The sequence below is a fragment of the Penicillium atrosanguineum genome (genome assembly GCF_028827265.1).
Source record: "Penicillium atrosanguineum strain IBT 20685 chromosome Unknown utg000003l_segment0_segment0, whole genome shotgun sequence".
In the NCBI taxonomy this organism is placed as follows: domain Eukaryota; kingdom Fungi; phylum Ascomycota; class Eurotiomycetes; order Eurotiales; family Aspergillaceae; genus Penicillium; species Penicillium atrosanguineum.
Window position 1 is genome coordinate 2,799,073 of NW_026623135.1, and position 12,673 is coordinate 2,811,745.

Consider the following 12,673-nt stretch of genomic DNA (forward strand, 5'->3'; position numbering starts at 1 on the left):
ACCAGAACTCAAAACAAGCGTAACTCTGATCAGATTAAAGGCAAAGACAACATATGATGCGTTGTTCGAGGCTTACAGTCTGTAGTTTTCAGAGAACTACATTATGATGTTCATTTATAGCTTGATTATCATCAAATCATTTCACAGTTCATCTGGATATCCCACTCGTAGTGGGTGACAAATAAAGTAACCAGGTTCTCAAGACGGGGTTTAAAACCATCATGAATAAATATTTCCCCATACTCTGAAAGAATGCAACTCGACGGCATCCATACAATGAGAGAATGGAAAAGGACACTAGAAGGATTCATACCCCTCATTAAACTGAAGGCCCATCTTCGCCTTCCTCTTCGCCAAAGCCCCATGTCCCTCTTTGCAAAAATCACAAGCAAAATCACACGGCGTCGAGGCCAGACCACCACTCGCTTGGGCCTGCGAAGAAGGAGGCCGCTGAGAACCCATCTCTTCCAGCTCAAAGTCACCAAAAAGATCCTTGATTAGATCATGTCGGCACTGAGTAACAGTCTCGCAGTACCTTATAACCTTCTGGAAACTTTCCATCCTAGCCGCTTGGTTTTTGAGCAGACCATCAACGACTTGCTTCTGCACGCCCCGATTGCGCACGTTCTCTGTATCTCGGTTGAGCCGGTCGAAGATTCGGTCTCGTTCTTCATAGTTGTAGTAGACGAGCGAGGCAGCTGCACGACTGTCACGGCCTGCGCGACCTGATTCTTGTACGAAGCCTTCAAAGCTGCGGGGTGGCGTCCAGTGTACCACAAATCGGACATGGGAATTGTCGATACCCATACCGAAGGCATTCGTTGCGACGATTATGGAGAAGGTGGGTGGTGGTTTTCCGTCTTTGCGGGTAACAGGTTGTGGTGAAGTCCACATTGCTTGGATGCGGGTTCGGTCTTGTGGTGCCAGGCCAGCGTGATATGCTACCGCAGAGATAGTGCTGTCTCTGGATAATTCGCTGGCAATTTGTTCTGCGGCTGCGCGAAGTCCGACGTAAACTATACCTGATATTGGAGGGAGTTGGGCGGCTTCTTCTGCGCCGATTCGGGCTTCTCTGCGGGATTTGATGGCTTTTAGCCATTTCATGAGATTTTGGATTTGGCTCGCGGGGCCATCGTTATCATGTTCGCTCCATGGTTCTAGATAACGAACTTCGTAGTGGATGTTTGGGCGGGCGGAGGGGGTATTGAAGAGTCTGAGCTGAGTGGTGTCGAGACCCAGCATTTTGATGATATCTGAGCGCACTCGTGGTGTGGCTGTGGCTGTGAGAGCAGTAATAGGAACTGGTGGATTGGCCAGGTTCTTCTTGAACCATCCAAGCTCCTGATACGCGGGGCGAAAGTCGTGGCCCCATTCGCTGATACAATGGGCTTCATCGATTGCAACACGGGTCAGTTGCCCTTGTCGATGAACCGTCTGCAGATTGCGACGAAAGCTGTCCATCTGGCAGAGTTCTGGGGTAACATAGAGGAGGCGTGTGCGAGGATGTCCGGACAGCATGTCATCCATAATCAGGCGCCGCTCTGCCATTGGGGTGTTGGAGTTGATGGTAGAAACTGGGACGCCAATTGCTTGAAGAGCATTGACTTGATCCATCTATTGCCAGGTTAGTTGAAAAGTCTTGGAATATACATAATCGACACTTACCATGAGCGCAAGAAGAGGACAAATCACTATCGTCACTATTTCAAAAGTGAGGAATTAATGAGATGCTCTTGGTATAGATTAGAGTAAACCGCGAGAAATACTCACATCCGGTACTGATGACTGCGGGTAATTGAAAGCACAAACTTTTGCCAAAAGACGTCGACGCTTGGAGAAAGACATCATGCCCCTCCACGACTGCGGTAATAACTTCTCGTTGAAGCGGCCTGGCGTCCAAGTTAGTGAATGGAGCCGCGTCTTGGAGGGGTGACCAACCTGAAAGATTTCTTGCGGAAGACACGGTGCAAGTAGAAGTCCAGGTCTACCCTGGACCGAGGTAAGACACCCCTAGTGGCCATCTGGGGTTATAACACAGACGAGCTGAACATGTTGATGATTGAACTTCGAGCAGTCGTGAATCGCGGGCCCGATCAACATGGTATCACGTGATGCGATCACTTTTGTCGGTATGGAATCCATCGGATACCGGGAAAAGTGTTATTCCTGCATGCATATATTGTTTGCATGTCTATTCTTATATAAATTGGCAGATTGATAGATTAGACAAAACAGAGTTTTCAATACGCCTAATCAGGTTGACCGCTTTCTATATTCGACAGTTATGAGCCCGGTTCGTACGATATAAGCCCCCTATATCGGACAAATAAGGTCTATTGTATTGCAGAAATATTGGAATACCTTCTGTTGGACAATAAGGGAGGTAATACCACGAAGCCTTTCATGGCGCCACTTGGCTCTGCTGTCCCCCTTATTGCCTAATACCGCTTTAGCCAACAGGTCGATCCAAATTGGATAAAGGAAGACTCATATTAGAACCGCAAGAACCGCAAATGTCTAAATATGCCAAGGATTCCCTTTTTTGGATGGATTAAAAATTGTATGATTAGGTATTATTCTAAAAGTCGCGTGCCACGAGGGTAGCTGAACAATGTAAACGGCAATTAGTCCACCAAAGACCTTGGCGAGGCTCTAGGTCCGTTCCAGGAAGTGGCACACTTCACATGTACGTACATAGATATATGTAGTTGTCGTAGCCTGCATATCGCTTCGGCGAGGGGTCAGGGTAAATGAAATCTACCTATCTACCTACCTACCTACTGTATAGCTGATTTCAAATATTACTGTAGCTGATTCCGAACACTACTGTAGTCGCAGGGTTAGGATGGGGGAGGCGATGAAAAGGAAGCGGAAGCGGGTTCCGAGGACTTGGATGATTCTGCGGGATTGGTATTGGAAGATTGTCCCGTTACTTCCGTGGCCGTGGAGGTAGATGATGGCGGGTCGCGTTTCTGGGAGCATTGTGCCGGGCTGTTGGGGTGATTGCATGTTTGAAGATGGAGTGCCTAGCCGGTTTCTGGAAAGGTAGACGTCCTTTCCGAAGAATTTTGTCTTTCTTAATGCACCGTGCGTGCTAACACCCCTGGTCAGTTTTGGGCATCCACCGGACCTATTATGCTGGCACTCTGAAACTTGCCGGTGACTGGCGACTTCTGCCATCGAAGGCTAGGATAGAAGATTCTCATTGGTTGGCTGCCTAGTCGGGCTCTGCCTTCGAACGGCCAAGGTTTGGGGGTTCGGACATCTGGTCTTCATAGAGTATTGAATATTGAAGGATCAAAATAAAAACATCATTGAAAGCATACATGGTTCCCACCCACTCCGAGTGCTATGGACCCTGAAAATGGATTGTTCATCACTTGTGACAACTTCTCCAGTAAAGAAGTCTCCATCTCATGAACCATGTTCACAGCAGCTTGTATTGAATCTGTTGTAGTGGCTGCTTGCAACCCGCCCGTAGATGATACGTGCGGTGACGGCTTCCCCCTGTGTTCAAGCGTCAGAAGGCTGATGGCATCGCGCAGTTGATGAATCATGCTGGAGATCATGTAAGCCCCTACAGAGATGCTCATTGCCGGCTGTGACGCAAGATTGAAGATGCCCAGGCTGACGAGCGCTAAATTCCCAACTCGGGTCTTGAGATTATCCACCGCGAGATCCAGCAGCTCCAGGGTATATGCATAAGACGTAGCCACCTGCAATGCGGAAATGTAGTTTATCCTCAGAGGGTCTAACGCGGCGGGACAGGGTTTGCCGTGAGGATGCTCGGGAGTGGATGGCCTACTGCAGTTCAATTGTCGACCTTGGAGCAACTCTAGTAGATCTTTACATGCCATCATCACTTCATCCAGGGCCGGCTGGCGGGGTGTGGCTGGTTCACTTGCGCCCGTCAATAGATTGCTCAAGTGGCACTGCAGCCGCAGAAGCTCATCCATGCCAGTTCTCACTGGGGCTGCCTTTTCCGGCATTCCCATTGCAGAATTGGGGTCATCTGAAACCCCCGTTTTGCATCGGTGTCGGAGGTCCACTCGGTGATATGTTTGGGCATGCCCAACCGTCAGGTCGTCGTGGAGGGGATTCGTGAAGTCGTTAGAGTATAATTGTAAATCCCAATCCAAATTCTCGCCGGGTATGGCTGGCCAGGGTTTAGCTTGCGCCATCTGCCAGTCCCTGAGTGCGGGCTCACTGCGTGCGTGTGTACCTTCAAGGAGAATTGAAGGGTCTAGAAGGCCGAAAACGGGTTCCTGATTCCCGGGAGAATCACCAGACGTTGGGTCCAGATTATTGTCATGTTGAACACGTTCATGTTCAAAGGACGTTAAGTTGGCGTTGGTGGTACGTTGCTGTCCCGACTGGACGGCCTGTCGTTTAGCTGTGTGTCTCGCATGACTGTCCCCGGGACCAGTCGAGGCGGTTTTATGAGCCGGCCGAGAGATTCTCGGACGACCGATCCGGGCACTTGTATTGTACAAGCAGTCTATATTAAGTCTCTCACACCGGTCGCACCGACTCTCTGATCCCCTCGTTCGCGTACAGCGATTTTTGAGTTCGTGGCATCGGTCACACGCGGCTCGGGGCTTTACTTCCCCGGTGGATTCTACACGCATCATTCCGCCGTGCTGATCATATCAAGGGATTAAGTGGAACGCTGTTGAGCTGCGAGTGTGTCTGAAAATGGTGGGTGCACAAAGGCCCGGGCCGGCCACTCTCTTAAGTACCAATATAATAGATACACTTGCTAGCATTTCAAGCTTGGTATGCCATGCGACAATCTCGATAGAGCTGGTCCCACGCTAAACTACAGGCGACAGGCGATATGCGGTGCAGTCAGAATCCCAAGTGGGGATGCAGACCATAAGTACATTTGATCGGCCGAAATATTTGGGAATACCCTGCGCCTCACCTTGCTACGTGGCTCTCCAAGAGTGGCCAGTTGAGACCGCGACCACTAATGGCCTATCTGCTGCCCCTATAACCATCCCATCCGGTGAACGCTATTGGCAAATTCTTGCGATGTTAATACACTCGCTTTGATCTACCAACTGCCATACTCCGTACTTCTTCGCGGCCTATAGTCGCCGCCTTTCATAGTGGTGGGGCAATCGTGGACATGCCTCGCTCTCTATCTCTCTATAGAACTCGGACCGGGCCTAGATTGCGGTTTATGTGCAAAGCCAATCGGCAAATTGCGAAGCTCCGATTCACGGATCTATCTTGTACTGATTTAACTTCACTTTCTGAACTTTATTCTCAGCCACATATTGATGGTTCGCTCTATTGTAACCGCGCACTCCCCCGCTTTGCGCGACTTAGGTCTGCATGCGGTCGTAAAGACAGCCTCCAGCTGTGTGATATCGTCGGAAACCCTCCGTCCGTCGTATACCCTTACTTCCAATCCTTTCAAGGTATTACCTAAGTGAATTCGATTGGAAATCAAGGATGGTCGGTGTGTGTTGACAGTATCATTGGAACACTATAGTTGGGACTTTCAGCTTGTGGGGGCTTCAACCCGATTTCGTCTTAGGTTTTTCTTCCCGTCGTACCCTTCCCTTTGTTTTGATAGGTAATAGGGACAAATCAGCGGCGAAACCCACTTTTTATAGCTATATCCCTAAATCTGGCTATATCCCTAAATCTGGCAGATGTTGTAGGAGGTCTGAGTAACAAATGAAATAATCTCATCGGATCATTCATTAATCCGGTATAGCGGTTCGGTCCATCCTCTGTATCTATCGTTCTCCTCGTAATGACCCACCAACCCGGATCCTCTAGGAGCGCTAAAACCTCCCGGATCGTCGATGCGCGACATCTCCATATGATTGGATGTGCGGCAGGGGCGTTAACTAGTTCTGACCCTAGATAAGGCTGCCCATTCCCATAAATAATGAACGAGGCACCTGAGCGTGCCAAGACGGGGCTGCAAGTCTAGGCATATCAAAGTCGCCATTAGGCGGAAAGATAATTCTTTTCGTAATAGTTTCACCTTTTACCACGGTGCTTGTGGCGAAGCTCTTGTGAGCGCCACGGTCTTCAGTCGGCCAGGTGTGAATCACCAGGGGGTCAATCCTTCAGCTCAGAAATCTGAGATCTGCCGTAGTTGTCTTGACATGCTCAATCGCTCGGCAATATGAGGTGCCAGTCGACATACCGTTCCGGTCGTATGAGTCGTTTGTCGAGGTGATGATGACACGTGTCACGCAGATGATGAATGCAAGCCAAGATCTTTCAGAGGGGCAGAAAGCGAAGTTGAAGGTTTTGATGACGGATGAGATGCGGACCTTGTGTCCCACGGAGCCAGGAGTTTTGAAGGCAGTTTCGCTCGTGGCGGTTGGGGTAAAATAACTGCAAGTTTCGATCATACACTTTGTATCCTGTAAGCTTCATAGCTTATGAATTATTCTGGGTAACTTGATAAATTGCGCAGCAATTCTTGCCTGGGCCGTTGAGTTTACATTGGAAGATTAACCCCCTGAAACCGAGAAATCCAGGTTATACCTTGATAACGCCATCTTCTCAAGTTGTACCGTAGAAGTCTAGTATCGTAGTATTTGTTTTCAATAGCTGAGTAGCTGATAGTTAGGGGAATAAGGGAGAGGTAATAATTGGTGGTATTCAATACCCATTGGCGAAGGAAGGAGAGTGGAGTGGGGAGGTGAGTCGATGTCCGAATATCCTCAGGCAGGCAGCACTATAAGCTCGTGGAGTAGAATCCTACCCGTACCTACTATCCAAGATTTATGAATGGTGAACCGTGTAGTAAACTAATATTTGTTCCCGTAATTACTAGGCTCAAACATGTCAAATGCATCCGTGGACTTCGAATTATCATCTGAACCTTTTGAACTATATATAATCATCTTCATATCCAACTTTTCAGTATTTAGATGTTCTAGGCAATTACAAAATTTGTTTCTTGAATTTATGAACGAGATACCTATAGCTAAATATCTAGCTTAGTCTTTCTCCCTTTTTCATCTTTCTCAACATCGATCACTTCCCTACTTTCTATACACGGATAGTGGCTTGCTCTTATTCTCGAGACGCGTTGAACAGGTTTGCCAGGTCCTTACTTCTGTTCAACCTCTTCCGCTTCCGGATCAGTACTCTTTACCACATGGATTCTTGTCCACTTAACCCCGAAAGCAAAGCAGAATGCCGCGACTGTCGTACCAACTGCAACAAACTATCGATGTGCATCTGTCAATTAAAACCTCTCTACACCCTCGCACAGTGAAGGGCCACTCACAAATGTGGAAGTAATAGCTTGGTTATAAGATTCCAAAATCGGACGCAGCAATTTGGGGAAGTTCGCATTGGTGATTTTACGGATATCGGCAGTTCCAGCGGCAGATAACAACGCTCTCTGTGTGGCATTCAGACCATGTTCGTTTAGTGATTTGCCCAGAATCGAACGGAACACGATGCCTCCGATAACCTGTGCGACTGTGGCACCCAGATACTGGAAGAATAGGTTGAGAGAGACGGCAGCGGGCATGAGATCCGGTTTATCATGGACTGCTAGTTGGACTATGAGAGAGGGCATTTGCTGGGCCATGCCGACCCCAAGACCTTGGATGACTTGGAACCCGATCCAATGGCTGGATGGTGTATTGAAAGCCGTGAACTGGGTGTATAACGCTGCGGCGGTGCACATGAAGAGAGGTCCAGTGAAGAGCCAAGGGTTATAGAAGTCGATTCTCCGCGCTGTCTGATGTCAGCCTCTGATACCGTCCACGTGAAATCTGATATGTTCAGCTTACCCAAAATACCAGAAGATAGTGTTCCCACAATCTGAGCGAGCACAGAAGCCAATACCCGCGTACCACTTTCTAGCGGGCTTGCGCCTTCCACGGCTTGGAACCACTCTGGGAGATAGTAGTTTAGGATGCCAAGAGACCCAAAATGACAGAAGGAAAACAAGACACTAAAGGTGATAGTTCGTCTGACAATTAGATTGCCCGGTATCATAGCGCCATCACCCTTATAGTGCTCCCAGCCAACAAATAGCATAAGTGTCACACCTGACCCAACAAAGAGGCCGATGATTGTTGCCGAGCCCCAAGGCTTTTCTGTGCCACCCCACATCATAGCGAGAAGTAGCATAAAAATAGCAGGAATGAAGATCACACATCCAACGAGATCCAGATTCTTGATCCGCTGGAGAGCTGTCCGATCGCGTCGAATAGATGGGGGTTTGAAGAATAAGAGCATAGCGACCAATGTCACAGCACCCGGAGGAAGGTTAACCCAGAAGCACCACCGCCATGTTGCCTTTTGCGTGAAAGCACCCCCAATGACGGGCGCAAGGATTAGACCCATAGCAAAGCAGCTGCTGCAGATGCCCATGAGGAGCGGTTTCGCTTTGTCCGAAGCAACGGTGAGAACAATAACAAACCCACCACTCGCGACACCAGACGCTCCAACGCCTGCGATCGCACGACCCACAATAAAGCTATTGCTATTCGGAGCAAAGCCACAGATGAGGCTTCCGACCATGAAGATGGAAAAAAATATGATGTAGATCCAGCGCAGGGGAAAGGTTGCGCTCAGCTTTCCTGCCAGTGGAGTCAATGCACATGTCGTGAGTGAGTAGGCGGCCGGATACCAGGCCAGCTGCGACGTATCCTTGAAGTCGGACGTGATGGATGGAATGGCCTATCCATGGTGTGTCAGATGACTCGATTTCATGGAACAGAAAGAGGGTGGGTGATAGTACTGTTGCGATAACGAAGATATCCAAGGACATCATGAAAGCACCGAAACATATACCGATGAAAATGGCCCAGAGCTTAAAGCCATGCATCGCCTCTGGTTCCTCGGTACTGTTCTCATGTTGGGGTTGGGCAGTAGTGACAGCATCTTCTGACTTGGTAGCTCCGGTCTCATCTGGTGACACAGACATATTCCAGACCTAATTGTGTAAATCGCGAGAAGCGAGTGTTGTGGAATCCATCTGATATTAGGCAAATGCCTGGATTGCAAAACGCGTCGGACCGGCGACATTTTAACCTCAAACAAAGAAAATAAAGTCGCCGGTTCTGAGTTGTGCATCCCTGACCGGGAATTCCCTAGCCGCACATAGAATTAAGTCATGTGGCAGAACTACATGTTCAAATTAAGATACTTCTCCAGAGGGATACAATAGGGAATTCGATTGTCACTGCTGATCCTAGTGTTATACTTTCACGTTTATAGAAGGAGAACTCGATAATATTGCCTCTTCATTCTGATCAAATCCCGAAGAGGAGTGAACCAGGCCCGGAAAAGCCAGGCACCGAGCACGTGATTGATGCAGCAAAATCAGGGCCAATAAGGGAGAATAAAGGGTGGGGTGAGGTGATAAGGTAAAAGTCAAATGTAGAGACAGAAAGTTCCGTGAGGTTGAGTACCTCAGGCCACAACACTACTGAGACCTTAGTAGAGCACTAGGGACATGTAGGTACTGGACGACCCTCACATTCTTCGTACCCTCGGCGCGACAAAGTTGATATTACAAACAATATGCACATTCCCTCGCTGATCTCATTAACCCGAGCCTAATGAGTCTGACGACTGCAAGCGATGTCGTACACTCGACGGTGCACAGCTCATAAGCTGAACCGAATTCTGGACTTGTGTACTGCATTGTTGTACTATAATCCTGCCTGAATAGCCTAGTTTGGCCTTATTTATGCCCAATTATTCTACATATTTTGCTTATTAAGTTTTATTATTTACGTCTGCTTCGTATACGTACAGAATAAATCTTGTTTTATAGCTACAGTGGTGTAACATAAGTATTTGACCTCGAGTGCTTCGGCCTAAGACCCACTCTTTAAAACTGCCAGGCAGAAACCTCCAAAATTCAATCCATTTCAATAGCTAGTATGCCACCCTTCGGATTTAATAACATCAGCTACCCTATGAGGCATAGTCTCTGATAGATGCTTGAAGATCTCAATATCTGGGCTTTCCCAAATTTCCTATGCAGCTTCTAGTAATAGATCTAGCGTAGATTCGCTTTTCGGTAGGTAGACCTGACTAGGCGCCAAAACCCGCGCTAACCCGAACCTAACCCATTCAGGTGGGTCCCTATCTTCGTAGTATCCGCCTCCCTTCACGGCCAACAATATATAGGTCCATATTCCAACAATTATTCAATCCATTTAGCTAAAATAGTAAACTTTCATTATGATTTTCTTTAGTCTATGAAGGTATACAACTTATTCTATATGATAGATTTATATTTCCACAACATAATCTCAAAATTCTCTAAAACTTTCCTAGGGAGGAGCCACATCTAGCCCCCCCCTTATAAAAATTTCAAATGAATATTAAATTACGATCAGCTAAATATTCTCTTTAGGATTATACGGTCATTTCTCTAAATTTCTAGAGATTTATACAAAGAAGGCATAGTGGTATGTACATTATACAAACCAGAATAGGTGTAAGAAAGAGTAAATTATCTTGATGACTGAGCAGTTTTATGATCAGAATTATGCAAAATCTGGGCTTATTTGGGCTTTCTTGGGCTTTCTTGGGGGCCCAGCATGGGCTTTGGGTTGGGTTTTGGGCCGAGACCTAGGGCCCAAATTGGGCTTCGCGGAAGTCTAGGCCTAGGGGCTAGGCCTTTAAAAAAAGGAGGTCGATGTGACGAATAGTTTGAGGACAAGTCACGTGTAGCGAACTAGTCCCAATTGGGACTGGGGGGGTGGTATCATTTTGTAGTTGTTCGATCTCTTCTCTTTCTTTCCCCAGTCTAGTACTTTTCTGAATGGCACACAAATTGTCCAGTACTGGCCTGTGACAAATATTCCAAGAAAACATTTTTGCCAAGAAAGAGTTGCTTTTAAAGGGAAAGGCATTCTATCTTGGATTTTCTTGGCTTCTCATTACCAAGAGCTCCAGTAACTGATTGCAGCGGCATTCTCGATCACCCGGTTCGGGCTTTTAATGGAACGCATTACCGATGCACGGCATGTTGGCGCTGAGGACATTGAGGTCTGCAGGGAGGTGTTATCTCGACTGCACAACCTAGGATTTCGACACGGAGATACCAATCGATTTAGTTTTCTCATCCGTGAATCGAAGGCTACTTTGATTGATTTTGACATGGCTCAGAAATGTGACGATCGTGACTTGCTTCTGCAGGAGTCTGAAAACTTAAGTATATGTCTCAAAGACATATGAAGTAGAGGTGGAGGCCTTCTTTAAAATGTGCGAGGCTGGCACCATGGCCTGGTTCTGGCAGGAAATACCGGGCCGTACCCTCCGTCTCGTCTCGGCTTTCTATGAACTATTGCAGGTTTCTATGCTATGCCTCCTCAGGGCCCAAAGTGCTGAAGTCACTTTGACCATTGTGAGGTTGAGCAAAATGTGTCGTATGTGGGGGAAAAATGATCGGAATAATATGATGGTCATCACAGTATCATAGGAAAATCTGAGGTGCTATGAGCCACGCTCATCGAAGAAAGTAGTCGATGTTCGCGTATTTTAGTGCCTTTTTGGTAAGACAGTCGAATATGATAAGCCACGGTAGGCCTATCGAATCATTGTTGAAAGCACTCTTCAAGATAGGCATTTCCTTGGCCAACAAGTGACAACCACCGTCGCCGCCAATGAAGCGACAGTCAAGATATTGAAGTACGCATACGTGAGATCCTCATACCTCCAGGAACTGTACCCGTCACTCCCGGGAGCGAGCCAGATCTTTCCTGGCCTCTCTACCTTGGATCCTGGAGAGACAGCCATCCGTTCATCTGCATGGGCGGATTCCGCCCACGTTTCAATACCCTGCTGTGCAAATTCTTCTAGAAAGTTTCCCGTCATCAACAAATGAACGACCATCGCATCCAGTGCGGCGTAAGGTTTTACGGTTTGCGGATTCTCATGCAGTACATATGCAATCATAGCGTCCAACGGGAAGCGACTCTGGTTTCTATGGTCGGTCAGTCGGGCTGCAGAGGAGGGAATGAAACAGAAACAGTGACTGACATCTTCTTGCCCGCTTCCTTACTGTGTCGCAGGAGGAAAGGGACATCGGGAGGACAAATTACACTTTTGCCATTATGGAGGAATCAGTCTCTTTTATAGACCGTGAGGCGGGATCAGCTTTTTACACAGTGCGGAAGACCCCAATCAGCTTCTTTAGCCCATGCCACTGCATCCAAACTGGGAGGCGACGCCAGGCAACCGCACGCTGTAGCTCAGCAATAATTCCCACCACCCTCGCTGATGACTCCCAGCCAACAATCCATGCCCGCGATAGTTCGCCAGCTTTACTTCCATTCGCCAGACTGCGTGTTCGTGGGGTCTTGCCGCAACCTGACTAGGAAGCGCGGTCTCGAACCGGGTCAATGAAGTGTGCGGTATTTTCGCTATTAGCCCATACCACCGGGCTGTGCCTCGAATTTTCATCGACCGGGTGCGGACGAACCGGAGAGACCGATAGTGACTACAACTGGGCGCCACAGCATTCGCGGCTAGGCAACCGAGTGCCGTTCTGCGACACTGGTAGCTGTACAATGCAACCTCAGATGGCGGAAGGAGCGGGGAATGCGGCGTTGAGAGTATACCGGCATTTTGCAGATGTGAAAGAGGCCGGCACAATCAGAGACAAACAAGGCTGTCTAACAGAGAAAGACCTAGATAGCTTCGTACCATGATGCAC

The 12,673-nt window shown here is 48.0% G+C and overlaps 3 protein-coding genes across 3 annotated transcripts; all 3 read right to left on the bottom strand.

Moving 5' to 3' along the window:
- Positions 1-315: 315 nt before the first annotated feature.
- Positions 316-2,021, bottom strand: N7443_004485 (putative RecQ family helicase RecQ; the record flags this gene model as incomplete). Its single annotated transcript, XM_056884541.1, has 4 exons — positions 316-1,614; positions 1,666-1,700; positions 1,771-1,889; positions 1,939-2,021. Coding segments are annotated over 4 exons (1,536 nt in total), but the record flags the coding sequence as incomplete, so codon positions are not given.
- A 1,196-nt stretch (positions 2,022-3,217) lies between these two features.
- On the bottom strand, positions 3,218-4,578 carry N7443_004486 (uncharacterized protein; the record flags this gene model as incomplete). The annotated part of the gene is made up of 3 exons (XM_056884542.1): positions 3,218-3,265; positions 3,327-4,373; positions 4,528-4,578. The coding sequence occupies 3 exons, from the start codon at positions 4,576-4,578 to the stop codon at positions 3,218-3,220; spliced, it is 1,146 nt and encodes a 381-aa protein (XP_056742820.1).
- Positions 4,579-7,087: 2,509 nt separating this feature from the next.
- Positions 7,088-8,923, bottom strand: N7443_004487 (MDR family MFS transporter; the record flags this gene model as incomplete). Its single annotated transcript, XM_056884543.1, has 4 exons — positions 7,088-7,204; positions 7,268-7,725; positions 7,782-8,676; positions 8,738-8,923. 4 exons carry the CDS (start codon positions 8,921-8,923, stop codon positions 7,088-7,090), a joined length of 1,656 nt encoding a protein of 551 aa, XP_056742821.1.
- Between the last annotated feature and the right edge of the window lie 3,750 nt (positions 8,924-12,673).